At 39.6% G+C, this 18,899-nt stretch overlaps 1 protein-coding gene across 1 annotated transcript in view; it reads left to right on the forward strand.

The window, feature by feature from the left end:
• Cdk17 (cyclin dependent kinase 17) overlaps positions 1 to 13,555 on the forward strand; it is a 28,565-nt gene extending 15,010 nt beyond the window's left edge. The window contains exons 7-16 of the mRNA XM_051206382.1: positions 231 to 325; positions 769 to 831; positions 2,707 to 2,830; positions 5,385 to 5,505; positions 7,422 to 7,519; positions 7,976 to 8,081; positions 8,876 to 8,918; positions 9,731 to 9,821; positions 11,451 to 11,528; positions 12,065 to 13,555. Of these exons, the coding sequence (XP_051062339.1) occupies positions 231 to 325; positions 769 to 831; positions 2,707 to 2,830; positions 5,385 to 5,505; positions 7,422 to 7,519; positions 7,976 to 8,081; positions 8,876 to 8,918; positions 9,731 to 9,821; positions 11,451 to 11,528; positions 12,065 to 12,102 (857 nt within the window). The 3' untranslated portion in view covers positions 12,103 to 13,555. The remainder of the gene's footprint in view (positions 1 to 230; positions 326 to 768; positions 832 to 2,706; positions 2,831 to 5,384; positions 5,506 to 7,421; positions 7,520 to 7,975; positions 8,082 to 8,875; positions 8,919 to 9,730; positions 9,822 to 11,450; positions 11,529 to 12,064) is intronic.
• Positions 13,556 to 18,899: the final 5,344 nt, after the last annotated feature.

The following is an 18,899-nucleotide window of genomic DNA, read 5'->3' on the forward strand; positions in this document are numbered from 1 at the left end:
AAGTTAAAAGATACAGGGTTGTAACATCGGAACTGTTTCAGGAATTACAGTGTCAGACCCACAACCACACAAGCAAAGAAGAAATGGATATCTTTATTTTCTCCATTGACAGTCTTGCTTCAAACGTTGGGCTTTATCATAAACACAGTTACCTAATGTGCAAAACTTGAGGTTCTTGTAAAGACTGGCTCCCATAGACTAAATAACTTGCTTTCTTGTTTGTTTTTCAGTCTCACTGTTAAAGGATTTAAAACATGCAAATATAGTAACCTTGCATGACATTGTTCATACAGATAAATCTTTGACTCTGGTCTTTGAGTATCTGGTAAGCATTTAATAAAATTTATCATTCTATTTTGCTTTAATAAAATAGACAATTGGACCTTTTAACAGCCTCAGGGACATTACTGTTTAATTATTGGCATTTAATTAAATTTGTGTGTAGTACATTCTGTGTATTTCCTTGCAAAGCAACTTGGTTTTAAAAATTCAGTTCTGTTGGGCTGGTGAGATGGCTCCGTGGACAAAGGTCCTGGCCAATTTTATCACACTTTAGCAGACTGTATTTCATTCCTCAGAACTTACATATCATTGAATCAACTCCCTGGGGTTGTCCTTGGACCTCCACATACATGTCATGGCACATATATGTTTGACCCCAAATATAAATAAATATTAGGTTTTTTAAGGGGGGAAAAGCTCTTGAGTTGATCAGCTATTTTTTCTCAAAACTGTGTCATCACATGGAAAAGTGTTATTTCTTTTTAGGACAAAGACCTGAAACAATACATGGACGACTGTGGAAACATCATGAGTATGCACAATGTGAAGGTATGTTTTACATGTGATTTCAAACCTTATTTAAAGCACAGCACAGGTATATTGCCCAAGCAAATATACCAGGGCTTATAAGTAATTCCATTGGACATTTATAGATTATTGCCTTCTAAGTATTTATTTGATCAGCATCTGTTTACTACACTACAGCTTTTAAAAGTCAGACCCTTTGAGGTCCTGCTTCATTTTAAAGGCCTTTTAAATTTTTGACATTTTCTTTCACAACAGTTCCCTCTTTTATATATATGTACATATATCTAAGTATAAATACAAATGGTGGATACATACTTTGGAAGACTCTTTTGAAGATAAACTTCACTAGTGTATTTAAAATAGTATTTGATTATAAAATAATGGATTGAAATAGGTCAGAGACTTGTATCTTGAATGCTCTGCTGATAATACAGATCTGTGTTATCAGAAGATAATCAGTATGTCTTAGCATTAATTATCCAAGAATTCAAGCAATGCTGTAGAAGTTTGCCAAGACAACTGGTACCAGATGAAACCCAAATGTTAGATAAAAAGGGCATTTTAAACGTATACTCATGTGTTCTAGGAGGGTTTTTAAAATATGTTATTTTATAATATATTATAAATAGTTTTTGTATATTTTTATTCTACTTTTGTTTTCCCTACTTTTATATGTAGCAGTAATTTGGAAAGAAAATAAAGAGTTTAATTGGCATAATTTGATAAAAGTTTGCAAAGTCTATGCTTTTTTAAATTAGGTCCATACAGGTGCTCTAAAGTGGCAAGCATGCAGTTGTCTATCTTCTAAAATTATAGTTATGCTTTTCAAGGATAAAATCTTAGTATGCAAACTCTGGCAGCTGCTTCTCAGTGTTCCTTCAGGCCCTATACTCTTCTGCAGGTTCACCGTCAGTGACCTAAAGACACCTCCGAATTCTCTGTGTGAAGGCTCTTTCAAAGAATCAAAATGTCCTCTGAGTCATTCCTGTAAAATACACAAAGGCCCTTGGCCATTAACCTTGCAGGGGCCACTTTTCTCAGTCGTTGAGAGCACAATAGTGCCAGGGTCCCTTCTGAATCACAGCAGGTTTGGAAGACCGAGTAGGAGGCACTGAAAGTCGCCTGCCCAGGAGGCGGACGAGGGGCTGGGGAGAGTCATTTATAGCAAGTAATTGGCCAGAGCTACACTGTACCATTCTGTCCTGATACCTTGGCTCTTTTGTAAAACCACCAATTCTGGTGCCCCTATTAAAGTGGTGCCGCTCTAGTACAGGCGTGACAGGTGTGTGTGTGTGTGGTATGTGTGTGTGTGTGTTTCCAGGAGGAAATGATGCCATTCCAGTACAGGCGTGTGTGTGCTAGTGCGTTGCGTGTGCGTGTGCATGTGTGTGTGCGTGTGGTGTTTCCAGGATGAAATGCTGCTCCAGTACAGAGGGGTGTGTGTGTGTGTGTGTGTGTGTGTGTGTGTGTGTGTGTGTTTCCAGGAGGAAATGATGCACTCCATTACAGGCGTGCATGTGCATGTGTATGTGTGAGTTTGTGTGTGTGTGTGTGTTTCCAGGAGGAAATGATGTGGCTCCAGTACAGGCATGTGTGTGTGCGTGCATGTGTTTCCAGGAGGAAATCAGTTGCAGGGTTTGGTTGGTTGGTGAACAGAATTTTATAATCCTCCAGCCAGTGAACTGTTACTATTGAAAGTTTTATTTGCAGTATTTATTTTCCTGGTTATCATTAGGTTAGAAACTAAATGATGCTTTAACTGAACAATAAACAATAAAATTTAGAAAACAACTCTAGGAGGGAAAGATGTCCTTAACTGGCTTTAAGTACTTGATTTTTCTTTATAGCAAAGCCCGTTACATTATCTTTAAGAGGTCTTCTCATTTGTTTCTGTAGCTGTTCCTGTACCAAATTCTCCGTGGTTTGGCATATTGCCATAGAAGAAAGGTGTTGCATCGGGACCTGAAACCACAGAACCTCCTCATTAATGAAAGAGGAGAGCTAAAGCTGGCTGACTTCGGTATGGAGAGATAAGATATTCACAGATACTTCCAGGTGGCTAAGTTTAAACACACACACACACACACACACACACACACACACACACACACACACACACACACGGTGTCATCACTTTTGTGTGGGTTTTGAAGTTTTCTCTGTGAAATTCGGTTGATGGTTTTATGATGGTTATTAGTGATCAACACTACAAATGCACGGGTTCCTAGGCATTCTCCACAGACCTCCAGGGCTCTGAGACCTTCCGGCATCTGTAAAGATAAAACACAGGATCAGAATTACACTAGTGTTCTTTGCCTTTTTTTCCCCTATGTTGATATTCCCACTGATGACGCAAGGGGCAAGATGGAAAGTCACTGGCTCCTGTGTGTGTTCTCCACTGTTAGCAGTCGTGAGGAGAGTGTCCATTATACCTAAGAAACTGCAGTCAGTGTATTTCCCTCGGTTTCCAGCCTGGAGTATACATCTTTACAGTGTTGCTTGTGATAGAATGAGGTGGTCTCCCTGTGTTTCTGGGAGACAAAGTTTCTGTCAGCAGACTATGTGTTCCTCCAGCTCTCCGTCTTTCTGCATCCTCTTTGGAGAAGCTCCCTGAGCCTTAGGTGCAGGAGTTGGGTTGTGGGTGCGTCAGCTGGGGGAGGGCACCACATGACTGTTAGTCCTCTGCATTTGATCAGTTGTGGGTTTTTTGTAATGTGGTCCCCATCTGTCGCAAAGAGAAGTTGCTACACTTAATGGGGTGGGAGCTACACTTAATGTGGGTGGGCATAAGGATAAATATGTAGAATGCAACCAGGAATTATTCAAGTTTAGTGACGTGACAGTTGTAGGTTCTTCCCCCAAATCCACATAATGCTAACACAGAAGGGGGAAATCTCATGGGACCCCAGCCCTAGAAAAAAACACACAGACCACTGAGGAATGCCGAGAGGGGAAGAGACAGTCTCACTGTAAGTTATCCAACCCTGAAGTAGCAAGGCCAAGTAATATTGTGTGCACCGAGCAGATCCCGTTTATTTATTTAGTGATATAGCTGTGTAGACAATTATAAATACATATAATTGTGCACACACACAATTAGAGGAAGAGGTCATGAATTTGAGATCTGAAAGCAAGTGTTGGTGAGATAAATATAACATGGGAGGAGTTAGAGGGAGGAAAGGGGGAAATGTAATTATATTTTAATGTCAAAAGATACATACTTCCATTAATGATAGAAATACATTACAGTTAATTTGGGAAGGGTTTGCTTATGTAATTTCATAAAAAAAAATACTGGAAGTTCTGACTTTGAACCCTGAGCCAAATGAGATAAGCGTCTAGTTCAGGCCAGAAGAATAAAGTACTGCAGACATCGTCACTGCTGTTTGCTTTAATGGCTTAAGTTCAGCAGATTTACGGTCTTGCCATCCATAACCCATTCTTAATATCAAGACATACAAGCACTCAGGAGGCAGAGGCAAGAGATTTCTGTGAGTTTGAGGCCAGCCTGGTCTACTACATAATGAGTTCCAGGGCTACATAGTGACACCTTGTCTCAAAAAAAAAGAAGAAGAAGAAGAAGAAGAAAGTCATCCTACATCTTGCTAATTACCAAAATGTGTGGAAAAATAATTTGTTGGACATGACTATACCAAGCTGGAATACTAGGGTAACAATTTGTAATTAAATAGTATCAACATTACACAACTTAATGAAGTGTTGAATTAACATTTTATGACATTTTTCTTGTTTAATATTTTAATAAGATACATACATTTTTGCATAATAACAATTTTAACCTAAACACACTTGTTACTTGAAATAAAATGTTTGGTTGTGTTTCTCAGATGGAAACTTATCAAACACAATTTAAAAGCTTACAGTTATTAACACTCCCAGTAGTAAAGCAAGAAGGTTTCGAGCCTTTCTGTCTTTCCCAACACACACTGGAGCCCACACGAGGCTGATGAGGGATGGGCAGCTGCTTGTTTACAGCAGCTGGTATTTTCCAAAAGCACCAAGGCCTCTTTACTCTAGTCACCCGCATCTCACCTAAGACATTTAAAAAGGACAAAGAGCACTGGGTTTTGTTTCAGATAAATCTCCAGATAGGCTCAAGAAAATTGCCAGTAAAATTCAACTGGCCATAGACCAATGATTTTGAGGGTTTTTTGTTTTTTGTTTTTTTTTTTTTTTTTTTTTTTAGTTCTTAAAAATAGTATAGCAAGTAAACATGTTATTTGGGTGAAAAGACGATAATTAACTTAAAGCTGTAGCAAGGAAACTATATCTCAGTGTCATTGACCTATTTTTGATTAATTTCAGTAGAAAATCATTCTGGCATCATGACTCAACAAACAGAAAATATCTTAAGTTTTGATTAACTTAGGCACTGTGCCAGACTTTCTCTAGTTGTGCAATTATTGTACTTAGTTTCATTATATAATATTGACTTGGCCCTAGACTACATATATTGAGCGAGGTATCACTTGGAGTGAATCATGTTGTCTAAGAAGTGAAGTACATTAATGACCTCAGTATATTTCATCCCTTGTTTTCTTCTCTCCGTAAAGGACTAGCAAGAGCCAAGTCCGTTCCCACAAAGACCTACTCAAATGAAGTTGTCACACTGTGGTATCGGCCCCCTGACGTGCTTCTTGGTTCCTCAGAGTATTCAACACAGATTGACATGTGGTAAATATGTATAAATACCATTGCCAGTTATAGTTTTGAAAGAGTATAGCTATTACTAACAGGGCATCCTGACAGATCCTTATTCTTAAGGTATTTTAAAGAGTGTGTGTGTGAGCAGTGATTAGGAATTGAGGCTTGGAAATAGAACTATTTAGATTTAAGTATCAAGTCTGCCACTAATGACTGTAAGTGCCTTATTCACATTGTTAGCCTGTGCCTTCATTGCTCATTTAAGTGGTGGGTTCAGTGATAATAAAGTTATGTAGATGATATTAATGCTAAACGAGCCAATGCTCAAAGAGCACTTAAAAGAGAATAAGATAGAGCAATTTCAAACAAGTATTTTCTTAATATGTAGAATATACCTACTTTAAGTTGGTCTAAAAATAATAATTAGGACTTCAAAGGTCTTTCTTGTCCATTATTATGTGTGTATATGTATGTACACGTATGTGTGTACAGACAGGTGCAGGTGGAGAGGTCAGAAGTCAACATGAGGTGTGTTCAGATGTTACTTTCACTTAAAACAAAAGTTATGTATTTATGTGAGGCAGTCTTTCACTGAACCTGGAGCTTGCTGTTTGGGCTAGGCTAGCTGGCGAGCAAGACCTGGGCTCTGCCCGTCTCAGCCCTGTAGCATGTTGTACGTGGTGCTGAAACGGAGCCATCTCCCCAGCCTTCCTGTCTCTGGGACCATGATGCTCTATGCTTGATGCTAGCATGATCATCGCCTATAGAATAAATAATCACATCTTTAAAGGTTTTCTTTTCCACGTAATTCAGCCTATCTCTCTTTTAGCAAAATGGTTCTACTTGCTAGTCTTTAAAATCAGCCTAGCTCTCCTGACTCTGCCTCGTTCACCCCAGTCTACCCTTTGACATGTGCCTCTCCTCCCAGTGGGGTCCATGTTTAGTAATTCCAAACAGTTTGTGAACAGCCCTTCCTCCAGTGGTAATTCCTTTCCCCGAGTTGTGGCTGTGCTTATTTTCCACTCCTATATCTTTCTTGTTTATTTGTTGTTTTGGTTTTTTGTTTTCGAGACAGGGTCTCCCCGTGTAGCCCTGTAGACCAGGCTGGTCTCACACTCAGAGATGTCTATAGGCTTCATCAACACTGTGTAGCTTCCCTAAGTCATGGTGTGTATGTACCACATTTGGTACTTGAGTGTGTACATGATGGGTACTTGAGTTTCTCCCATCTTTCACCTGCTGTAAATGATGCTGCTATGGATGTGGATGTACTTACTGCTTCAAGACTCAGCTTTAGGTTCTCTTACATACTTAACTATAAGTGAAATTGCTGGGTCATAGCAATTCTGTTTTAAAATGTGTGGGGAGCCATCCTATTGCTTTCCATAATAATGTGCCATTTTGTCTTCTGTGTGGTACTTTAGTTTGTGTAGTTTTACTGTCTGTGTGTCCTTATGGAAGCACTGTGTCTTAACCTTGCTTGTGTCGTGTAGTTCCTAAATGACCATGCCTGTTCTCTGAGCCTCCGTCCGCCTTTTCCTTCCCTTACACAGTCACCGTCACCCCCCGGCACTCCACGGTGGCCACCTCCTGCATCAGGGTCGGGATTCATTCACTTCCCTGTGATGCCATCGCCACCGTTAGCTCCCAGATTGCTGTAGTGATAGTAAGCATCCTGACACTCTAAAGATCTGTTTGTTCTTTGGGAATCTTATATAAGAGAAAGTAGACATTTTTAAGAAGGAAAATGGATTAGTAACATGGAAGTCAATATGGTAAAATTATTAATTTGTTGGCTCTAAAAATACCTTTTCAGAAAGTTTCCTGGTAGGCTAGTCTAAAATTCTTGAGAAAAAAAAAATATTCTTGTGCTACCTAATATGTATGGATTGGTTTTTCTTTTTTTTTTTTTTTTTTTTTTTCTTTTTTTATAATGAATTTTAAAGGGGAGTTGGCTGTATTTTCTTCGAAATGGCTTCTGGAAGACCACTATTTCCAGGGTCAACTGTGGAAGATGAACTGCACTTAATATTTCGACTACTAGGTAAGAAAGAGGTCATTTTCCCATGATTCACAGCTGCAGGTGGCCAGTTAAATAGGACTGTCTGTCAAGAATGTGTGTGTGCATCCACAGCTATTATGATAACCACTGTTGGCTTCGCTGTCATAGGGTAGATCTTCCAAGGTAGCTCCTCTTCTAGCTTCATTTCAGTAAGACTTTGTGAAAGATCTGATCTTCTGCATACATTTAGTACTGTACCTAGAAGGGACTTTATCATATTTATGGCATAGTCTCATAATTTCCCTAGTGCATGCACATGCACGTGTACACACACACACACACACACACACACACACACACACACACACACACACAATATCATTTTAATTTCTATTGAAATGATTTAATCATTTAATAAAATATATGGTTGTTAGTTATGCCTGTTTATATATTTACACATTATTTAAATGCATATCATGAATTTATTCTTTCATTCAGGAACTCCATCTCAGGAAACTTGGCCAGGTGTTTCTTCAAATGATGAATTCAAGAACTACAACTTCCCAAAATATAAGTCCCAACCTCTAATTAATCACGCACCCAGGTACTTTTCTTAAGTGAAAGGGGCAGACTCTTGTGACTCTTTGGACTTGGTCGCTGTACCGACACAGTGAGGCTCGGGGGCTAGAGAGGCCAGTTTTTCAGCAGGGTGTGATTTGAGTCCCTTCCATTGACATAACAGTTTTATAAGTCCGTGGCCAGGTGTCACCACAGCTGTAAAATGAATATAGAATGCACATATTAGTATGCTAGAGCTTATGCAGCTAGATCCACAAAGGCCACGCTAACACTTCTGTTTAAGACTTTACTGGCTGTCATTGTTTTCCAGCCCTTATTATGACTGAAGTGTTACGAACTTAGTACTTTACAGTAATCGTTGCTTAGAAGCTGGCTCATCTATATTTTGAACCCCGTTAATACACTTGGGGGTCACTGTCTCAGTGGTTTCTCCTATGTGCTAGGATGTTGTGGTTTGCCTACCTTCATTGGCACGCTGAATGTCACTGCCCAGCTTAAACTTTCCTTATCATAAAAGGCTACTCTATTTGGGGATAGAATGCTAACTGTGAAAATCCTATAATGCTAATAGTTTTTCTTGAATATTGAAAATTTGGTAGTCCAGTTATTTATGATTTATTCTCAAGAAAATAGCAAGATAAGTCTTTTAGGGCTAAAACAGATTTGGGTCTTTGGAAGCAGAAAGAATAGTTATTTTAGGGCACTTAAATTGGCATGTGGAAACATCTGTAAAATAATTTTATCTGCAACATTTCTCTCAGCTAATACAAAAGAATAAATGGACACTTGTTTTGGTTTGTTGTATTTCTTTGTTTCTAGGTTAGATTCTGAAGGAATTGAGTTGATAACCAAATTTCTTCAGGTAAGTTACATCTTACTTTATAAATGTTAAATGGATCATTAAGTGTCACTTTTCCTTATAGGAAAAATAGAATTAAAATAGAATTAAAAATAACCCCCTCAGGCACTGTTAATGACAGCAAGATTACTTCTGGTGCTTTCTGGAATGCTTCAGGCAGCTCACATGCTCTTATGTTCTCTTTTCCTTATACCTGCTGCCGTGCAGGAGACTGCACTTCCAAATATCACTCTCGTTTCCCTCAGGGCAGGAAGAAGAGAGGGGATAAGGTGGCACCAGCCACATTAACTCTCTCAAGTCTTGAAAGCAAAGGCCTTTTCCAAGTCTCACTGGCCAGTACAGTCACTGTAAAGAAAGAAGAAAAAAGTGGGAATTGGGGAAATAGCCTGCATGTAGAACAGTTATGAGTCGTAATTTGTCTGTTGGAGCTGGAAGCATGAACATTCTGAACAAATCTAAGTTGTGTCCTCTAGAAGAAAAAAGCCATGTGGTTAATCTATCAACGTTGCTGGAGTAAAGGCATGGGGCGTATTTCCGCCAGTACACTACTTTCTACAGAGAAAAGATTGCGATTAGAGATTGAAAGTTTTCATTTTTCATCACTTTAGAGAAATACAAGGGATCTGATTTCTCATTATGAGGCTTAACTGGGAAATGTGGAATTGAGATACAATTGTGCCCACTCTGAATGTATTGGGAGTACTCTAAATTGATGCCAGAAAATTTGTCATATAAGTAATTGAGAATTTTAAAATTATTTCTAAATACAGTAATTAAAGAAAAGGTCAATGAAGCAGTTTTTTGCTTTTTCATAGTATGAATCTAAGAAAAGGGTTCCAGCAGAAGAGGCCATGAAACATGTGTACTTCCGAAGTCTAGGACCGAGAATACATGCTTTGCCAGAAAGTAAGAAATTCTCGCTTGTTCCCGTTTGTTTTCATTTGTCTAGGATGAGGATTGAAATGTTTAGGGATTTAAAAAGTGATGGTTGCTGATTTCTGTGCCTAAAATTGTAGTCCTGTTTGTTTTTATTTATGTAACACTGAACACACTGTCTCTACCCACTAAGAAATCAGTACTATTTGAGGGTGAATCATAATTTTACCTGATTTAAAGTAGAATGTACTGATGATATCATCCTTAGACTTAATCTGGTTCACCTCATTGGTTAAAAGTGGATTTCTATGTTGGACAAGAGGAGGAAAGTGCTTGCTACACAATTCTGTGAACCGGAGTTCAGATCCGCAGCCTCCATGTAAAGGTTGGGCACTGCGGTGCATATCTGTACCCCAGTACTGGCAAGGCAGGGTTGGCAAGAGCTAGCTAAGTCAGAATGGCACACTCAGTGCTCTCATGCAAGTATACATACACACACACACTCACACACACTCACACACCATTTTCTATAAAAATTATTGAGGCACAATCCAAATACAAGCTTTTCCTTGGGAAAGTGCTTTCCTTCCTGAGAAGATACAAAGTTGGCTTTCCTTTGTTGTGGTCATTCTGGTTGTACTAACCCCTACAGAAGGATGGTAAGGCTAGATGGTACTCACTAGAATAGGAAATTTCCCAGGCCTGAGATAATACTTTAATTTTGTTCATGCTGTCTTAAATTAGTCTGCTGTCTATCTTTAAAATGGAATGAATGGGGAATCAGGAGAGTGTCTTGGGAAAGCTATCGTTACTTTCCCATTCTAGATAGCACTTGTTACCTGAGGTTCAGGTAGCAGCCAGTAGCAGAGCCTGTTACAATTTTAGAAAAGCCACACATGTAGAATGTGCTTGATTTTTTTTTTTTTTTTATGAGAAACTCTCTGACAGAGGTTAGAAATGAGAGGCAGTATGTATGTATTTCCTAAGGCTTTCTAAAGGCACTGTCTTGCTGTATAGCCCAAGCTAGCCTGGGACTCACTGTAAACCAACTGGCTTTGAGCTTGCAATGCTCCACAAGACCCTGCCCTCCAAGTGCTTGAATCACAGACGTGTGCTAGTACACCTTCCTTTCTTTTAAGGGAAGTATTTTGTTGTCATACCAAGTTTCAGTTTGATTTAGTAATTCTTGTACACATCTGTCCCATCTACACTAAACGTATCTGAAGATAATTTGAAGGTTGATATCCTCAGGCCATTAGGACAGAGTCAGGCAGAGAACAATCCTTTCTCTCTCCCTCCCTCCCTTGACAGGGTTTTTCTATATAGCTTTGGAGTCTGTCCTGGAAATAGCTTTTGTAGACCAGGCTGGTCTCGAACTCATGAGATCCGCCTGCCTGTGCCTCCCATGTGGTGCTGAGAGTAAAGGTGTGCGCCACCACCACCCAACCAGAGAATAGTTCTTAAATGTGGTAACTTCATTTGGTTTTCTATCCAGAACATAGGAGCAAATGTGAAATCTTTCAGGGGCCATAACCTTGGGAGCGTAGTATAAATGTTTGGTGTTGAGTCATTATATGGGTTTTGAATATTTTGTTACAGTCCATCAAGATTAGTTGTTAATATATGGTGATTTTTTTTTTGTTTGTTTGTTCATTTTAGGCGTATCAATATTCAGTTTGAAAGAGATTCAGTTGCAAAAGGACCCGGGTTTTCGAAATTCTTCCTATCCAGAGACAGGTGTGTTTGTCATAAACCATTTCACGTGTCGATCATGAATTTTTGCGTGGAACCAAGCTTTGGGTTTATAAATTGATCAGTAAAATTATCGATGTAAAAACCAGTGTACAGTGCATCCCACAACTCTGTATGTTTAGAATTGCACATCCTCACTGTTCTGTATGATGTGGGCAGCTCAGCTCAGGAAATCTTCAGAGAGACAGTGACTCAGTCAAGTCAGGGGTCCTGAAAGCTCCAGATGGCACAAAGACCTTTTACAAGTGACCTGCCTTGACCACTGCACACGCCCTCTCTGGTACCTGAGGCAGAAGACACATCTTGTGCTTGCCTGGCCATCTGGTTCTTCACTTCGAAGCCTAGAAGCTGTAGACTGACCCCGTCAACAGAAGGGTCCTTTAAGACAGTGCTGGCCACTCTTACCTGGAATATTATTAGCATTTGCTGGTGGGAACGTTAGCTTCCTAGAGTCACCAAATACTGTATGTGGGATAAACGCTGAGCCTTGAACTGCCTCATAAGATGACTTTATATTTTAGGACACGGCAAGAACAGAAGACAGAGCATGCTCTTTTAAGTCTGGTAGCATGGTTTCAAGCCCAGCCCCAGCCTTTCTTAGCAGTCATGGACTCAGAGCTGAAGGCACTTGTTTCTTGTGCTGGACTTGGGATCTCCGTTTGTCTACACTGTCCTCTTCACAGTGGAGTCTTTTATTTCAGACCTACAGATTGTTTTTATATTTGTTGTCACAGTGTGACAATTGTTTTTGTACAGTTGGATTTGAGGTCTTCTCTGCCAGTAGAGCCAGTAGGGTTACAGCTCTCCATGTAACTGTAGCTGCAGATTTGTGCAGGACTGAGAAACACAGTGCATTATTTATTGCGGAATCATTGCTGCTAAATAACTACTGTCTGTTTATTTAACACAACAGTTGAATGCCTGAAGAAGTTGCAGTGGCTTTATTACATGTGAACACATCTGTTTCTCCTCACAAATTGTTTTACTGCTGCATTTTTTTTTTTTTTTTTTTTTTTGGTTCGTTTGTTTTTAAAAACTAAACTGCAGTGTTTCCTGGAATGTATATTTAGCTTTGCTTAACAGTAAGAATGTGAGCCATCTTGAACACGCTTAAGTTCGTGCTACATATAATTTCCTAGGAACATTGGCCAATAGAGTAGCTGAGAGGTTGACGCACAGTGTGTTTAAGAAGTGTGCATATGAGAGTTGATTCAAGCAAGTGAATATCAGACATTTTTGGATTCTCACCAATTAGACACCAATAAATTAAGAACCAAGTTACTTATTTTTACCTATTCCTCGTTTTAGAGATGTCTACTGTGTGTTGGTATGCTCCTCCTCATGATAAACTCTTTTGCACTGTGCTTTTAGTTAACTTGTTACCATAGACGTCACTCAAGCAGGAAAGGCCTTGCTGCTGTCTGTCTTAAGCACATTTCCTTTACTAGGAGATACTTCATTTTGAGGAACAGCTTCTTTCATTTGGGGGCTGTGTGTTTCAGTAACATTCACTTGGAAGCAGCTGAACGCTGTACTATGTCTTTAAAATGAGCCATGAGAAATGAGAAACAAGAACCCAGAGGAGTGCTCTAAGCATTGTGGGTATTATCTGCTCATCAGACACTAACTAGTGTAACTTGAATTATGCATCTCCTTGAACATCACAGACACTTCGGTATTGGTAACAGTGTTTCTGACATTTATGTTCATTTTTAAGGACTATTGGTTAGTGCATCCTATAACTAGAAATCTTAATTGGTATATTTTGAAATGGTCATGTACATTTTTGCCTTATATCATGAAAATAGTTATAACTTAATTTTTGTCCTGCCATTCACTGTAAACATTCAGGGTCCTCTCATTTCTGTTCAGGAAACCCTGTAGTTTGTTGTTGTTATTTAACAGTATTAAGTGAGTTTTTGTATATTTCATTTTAACTTTATTTGTGAATAGTGATTGTGGCATGTTTGGGATGTTATTTTAATATTTCATGATACTTAAATTTTAATTTTTTTTTTAAAAAAAAAGATGTTCTGGAAGAAACAGATTCATGTATAATGGTGAATATTGGACCACTACTGCTTTTCACATTTGTCAACTGGTTTTAATGTTAAACCCTGTAGCCTAACTGCTGTTATTTCTAACTGACAGACATATGTATTAATATTGTACTTTGAAGGTTATAAATATTATGTGAAAATTCCTTCACTTTGTTTTGAAATTTATAATAACTAAATCTCTGTGTTATATAAAATGTGATTTTGTTGAGTCACTGTTCTTTCTTGGGGAAGAAAGCTGTGCACATGGGGGTCATTTTCTTTTTGTGGCGTCCTTGTAAAGTGAGGGCATCTCTGCTTTATGTCTGCCTACCGTTTGATCAGCTGTCACTTATGTGATCTTGGAAGAGAGCGTTTGTTACTTCAGAAATGGCAGATTTGTCTATTTGGTTTGCAGATTGATTTGTAGTTGTCAGTAAGTTTGATTCTTGCACAGAAAAAGTAAAGACTTGCAAGCAGCCGTTATTTAAAATTCTTTCTAAGAAGTTTAGGAACCTCTGGTAAGGAAATCGGCAAGCTAATAGGTATGTGTAGGTTGCTTTTGTTTGTTGACATTTCAGCCTTATTCAGACCCTGGAAACCTTGGCTGAAGAGACTTAAAACTCAGGAGGATTGAACCTGGAACTCTGTCTCACAAGCCCCTTAAGCTGACTGTACTGAAGGTAAGAGGTGCTTGATCAGTCTCACCGTGAACAGGCCTTCACTCAGACACTTAGTCAGTTTAATTTAAAAGAGTTATTTAATATTTATTAACATGGTATAATCTGACTTTCAGACTCATGACAGTTCATATCAGTTTTTCTTCTCTATGGCATTGACTGCATTCACAAGACAATAGTTACATTGATTTATTGCCAAATCTTACTGTTTCAGAAATTGAACTCATTAAAAAATAATTCCATCTCCCCCCCCCAAGCCTCTCATAACTATTGACGTACTTCCTGTATCTATGAATTTACCTATTCTAGATAGATATTTTCTCTGTGTGCAACTGTGAAATTTGGTTTGGTTTATTTCTTTCAATGTAACATTTCCAGGGTTTCTATTCATGGCTGACTAATGTTCTGTTGTGACTGAGCATGTGTGAATACTGCTGCTATAAGCACTGGTGTACACGTATGTTTGTGTATCTGTTTCCATCCCTTTGTGGTATATGCACACTAGGAGTAAAATTGCTGGCCAGACATCATTCTGAATTTTACTTTCTGAGAAGTTGCTGAGCTTTCCACAGTGGCTACACTATTTTAAATCCCTAGAGATGTATGAGAAGTCTTTATCCTTCCAGTACTTGTTATTGTCAGTACGGTCATTGTAAGAGGCATGAAGACGTAGTTCATTGTAGGTTTATTTACATTTACTAATGATTACCCATGTTGAGTGTCTTTTGTTTAAAGAAAGTTATTGATATAAAATTTATAAAATTTTTGCCTTTTTTTTTTTTTTTTAAACTTCGTTTTGTTTTGAGACAGGGTTTCTCTTTGTAACCGCTCTAGCTGTCCTGGAACTCACTCTGTAGAGCAAGCTGACCTCGAACTCACAGCAGTCTATCTGCCTGAGTGCTGGGATTAAAGGAGAGCACCACCACCACCTGGCTGCCAGGGTTGTGTTTGTGTTGTTGAATTGTAAGAACTCTTCGTGGATTCTTACCTGTGCCCATAAAGCACTTCATTTCCGGGTGTCCCCTCCTGCTCTGTGAGCTGTCTTTCATGTTCTCGAAGATGCCCTTGTAAGGCCTAAGAGTTTCACACCTCACTCACCTGGCTTTCATTTTGTTGCTGGGGCTTTTGGGGTCAGATTTCTAAAACCTGTTGTCAGTTTTCCATGATAGTAAAATATTTGCCCCAATTTGTTTCATTTTAAGATTCAAGTTTTATTCTTACGGGGTCTATACATGCCCTACTGTAATCTGATTGTGAAACGTCATTTTCCAACACCAGTTCTTGAGAAGGTACCCACATTGAGGGAGCCCCACACCCTAATCAAAGTCAGCTTGCCGTATGGGGAAGAGTCTAATTCTGGGCCCCTGCCCTGTCCCATTACTCAACCATCTGTAGTCTGGCCACTCGGATAGTCTTCTGTGTTTTGTTCACTGTCATCTTTTATATACAGTGCTGGTGGGGGTGGGGCTAAATTTTGAAATCAAGAAATATGAGTTATCCAACATATGTCCAGCCTTTTGACAGTTATAACAGGATATCATCGTTTGCAAAATCTATACTTGAGACTCGCACAACCAAGTTACATAAAATGAATTGCAAAAAAAGAAAGAAAGAAAAAGAAATGCGCACAAGGTATTGGGGTACATTCAAAGCCACTCTAGGTCCCACACAGTTGACAGGCTGAAGCTTGGTTGTGTCTAGAACTCAAGGCTATCCAGCATCACTTGAATCTCTCCATATGAGTTTTAGGTAAGATTTCCTATTTCCACAAAATTGGATTATAAGGGGATTGCTTTGTGTTTTAATCCAGTCCCGCCAGGCGTAATATTCTCTCAACAGCATTTTTTCCAGTTCATCAGTTTGAGGTGTTTTTCCACTTACTTGGGTTGTCTTTTAATTTTTCTCAGCAACATGCAGTAGTTTTTAATATATGATTATTTCTACTCCGTGGCTAAATTTATTCCAAAGTATTTATTGCCACTGATGCAGGTAGGATAGTTTTCTTAATTTCTTTTTCATTGCTAGTGCTTAGAAGTATAGATCACCTTATCTTTCAGTCTCTTCCAGGCTGTTAGTAATGAATGAATGAGATGATGGTGGTGTGGGCTATGATGGTGGTATGGGCTATGATGGTGGTGTGGGCTATGTTGGTGAGCTGTGGACTATGATGGTGAGCTGTGAACTATGATGGTGAGCTGTGGACTATGATGGTGGTGAGGGCTATGATTGTGAGCTGTGGACTATGATGGTGAGCTGTGAACTATGATGGTGAGCTGTGGACTATGATGGTGAGCTGTGGACTATGATGGTGAGCTGTGGACTATGATGGTGGTGAGGGCTATGATTGTGAGCTGTGGACTATGATGGTGGTGAGGGCTATGATTGTGAGCTGTGAACTATGATGGTGAGCTGTGGACTATGATGGTGAGCTGTGGACTATGATTGTGAGCTGTGGACTATGATGGTGAGCTGTGGACTATGATGGTGAGCTGTGAACTATGATGGTGAGCTGTGGACTATGATGGTGAGCTGTGGACTATGATGGTGAGCTGTGAACTATGATGGTGAGCTGTGGACTATGATGGTGGTAGTGTGCACTATGTGGGTCATTTTGGGATGATGTTCATGTCTCTTTTCTTTTTTTCTGGAAACATTGGCACTCATTAGAATTTTTTTTTTTTTTTTTTAGAAACAGTCCAAGTGTTTGGCTCTTCCAGGCCCCTAGTCAACCATCTTTCATTACTTCTTAGCTGCCTGGAAACTCCCCACTTGCTTTTGAACTTGTGCTTTATTGCTACTAATTATCTCATTACAATCTCTTGTCATGATTTATTCTTTGATCTCTAAGTTCCTCAAATGTTTCTTGTCTCAAGTATTCTTGAAACTCCCTCTTTCTTCTTCTTGATGTTTTCTTTCTCTTCCAACACTTGAGTGTCAACTCTTTCCCCTGAAGAAGTCCTGTACCCTACCCTGCCACAGACTGGGTTACATCCCCTCCCATTTCACTGCCTTCCTGTCTGCTGTCCGTGTACTTAAAACTATGATAATACCCGATCGCATGTTACTATCACTCACCCAACCATAAGTCCTGTGGAGGAAAGAGTCTTGGATCGGATACATTTGAAAGAAATACTAGTGTTTGTGAAGACACGGGAGTGAAGAAATCCTTGTTTGTAAGTAATACAACTTTTATTAACTTGGCCTTGTATCTTATCTGTGAATGAACTAAAGATAAATCAGCAGTAAAAAATTATGTTAAAAACCTAAGAACTGACCCATAATCAAGCTAGTCAAATTGTTCTACATCTGTTTGCTCCCCCCCCCCACACAGAGTACAGGGGGGAAGGGAGAGATTGCACACAGGACTAGGAATACAGTCAGTACAGAGTCCAGACAGGGTATGTTATAATTACTAGGAATCTCTCAGACCACAATGATGTCCCAGGTACGGTGTCATGATGTAGGCTACTAGTTTAAATCTTTCAACCACCATTGGCTAACATCATGGCTTCTACAATCAAAGTATAAGATAGAAAGCTGATCAGCTGTTTCTTTGAGACAAGTATTTAACTACAATAAGCCTCAATTTCCTTATAAAAAGTATGTATAATAATACTTCGCTCCTAGGGCTGTGTGAGTGGTCTGGATAAATAAGCTTAGCACAGAGCTGAGCACATCTTAAGTGGTGTAGAACTGGCTGCTGTCACTACCCAAAGCTGTCATGTGATGGAATGAAAACGTAGGCTCCACACTCTTGTGAAAGGGTACCAAGCCCGGGGTGGGGGCGTTGAGAGGCAGTGTGGATGCAGAGGAAGGGTGCCTGAGGATTAAGACTAGGGGCATTTTGTAAAACTGACTGCGGTTGAACTGCATCTTATAACCAGGACCACACACATGCTATCTTCTTGGGTACAAGGGGTGTTTCTGCAGTGCCCCCTGGAAACAAACCTGCAAATATGTTCATACCTATATAGCAATGGATCTGTGTCCCTTTTGAAACTAGTAATACTGAACATGTCAGTCTGAGTCTCTACTTATCAACTCTTTCTTTCTCCCCCCCCCTCTCTCTCTCTCTCACACACACACACACACACACACACACACTCTCTCTCTCTCTCTCACACACCAGTTTGGAAGTAAACCAAGGAAGAATAATAACATTTGCAACATGTCTATAGTTCATATGTCCCTCTGTAAAGAAAATGACTAAAAAGGAAAAATTATGACCTAGTTTTCCCCCTTTTCTCTCATTTCCCAATTCCTCAGTACAGAGCAATTGACAGGACTTGTTTGGTTTTGGTGGTGGTGGTGTCTGTGTGTGTGTGCGAGAGAGAGAGAGAGAGAGAGAGAGAGAGAGAGAGACAGATACAGGTGCGAGAGAGAGAGAGAAACAGAGACAGACAGACAGATACAGGTGCGAGAGAGAGAGACAGAGACAGACAGACAGATACAGAGACAGAGACAGACAGATACAGGTGCGAGAGAGAGAGAGAGAGAGAGACAGACAGACAGACAGATACAGGTGCGAGAGAGAGAGAGAGACAGAGACAAAGACAGACAGACAGATACAGGTCCGAGAGGGAGAGAGAGAGACAGAGACATACAGACAGATACAGGTGCGAGAGAGAGAGAGAGAGAGA

Source organism: Phodopus roborovskii, unplaced genomic scaffold (assembly GCF_943737965.1).
Source record: "Phodopus roborovskii unplaced genomic scaffold, PHOROB, whole genome shotgun sequence".
Taxonomy (NCBI): Eukaryota; Metazoa; Chordata; class Mammalia; order Rodentia; family Cricetidae; genus Phodopus; species Phodopus roborovskii.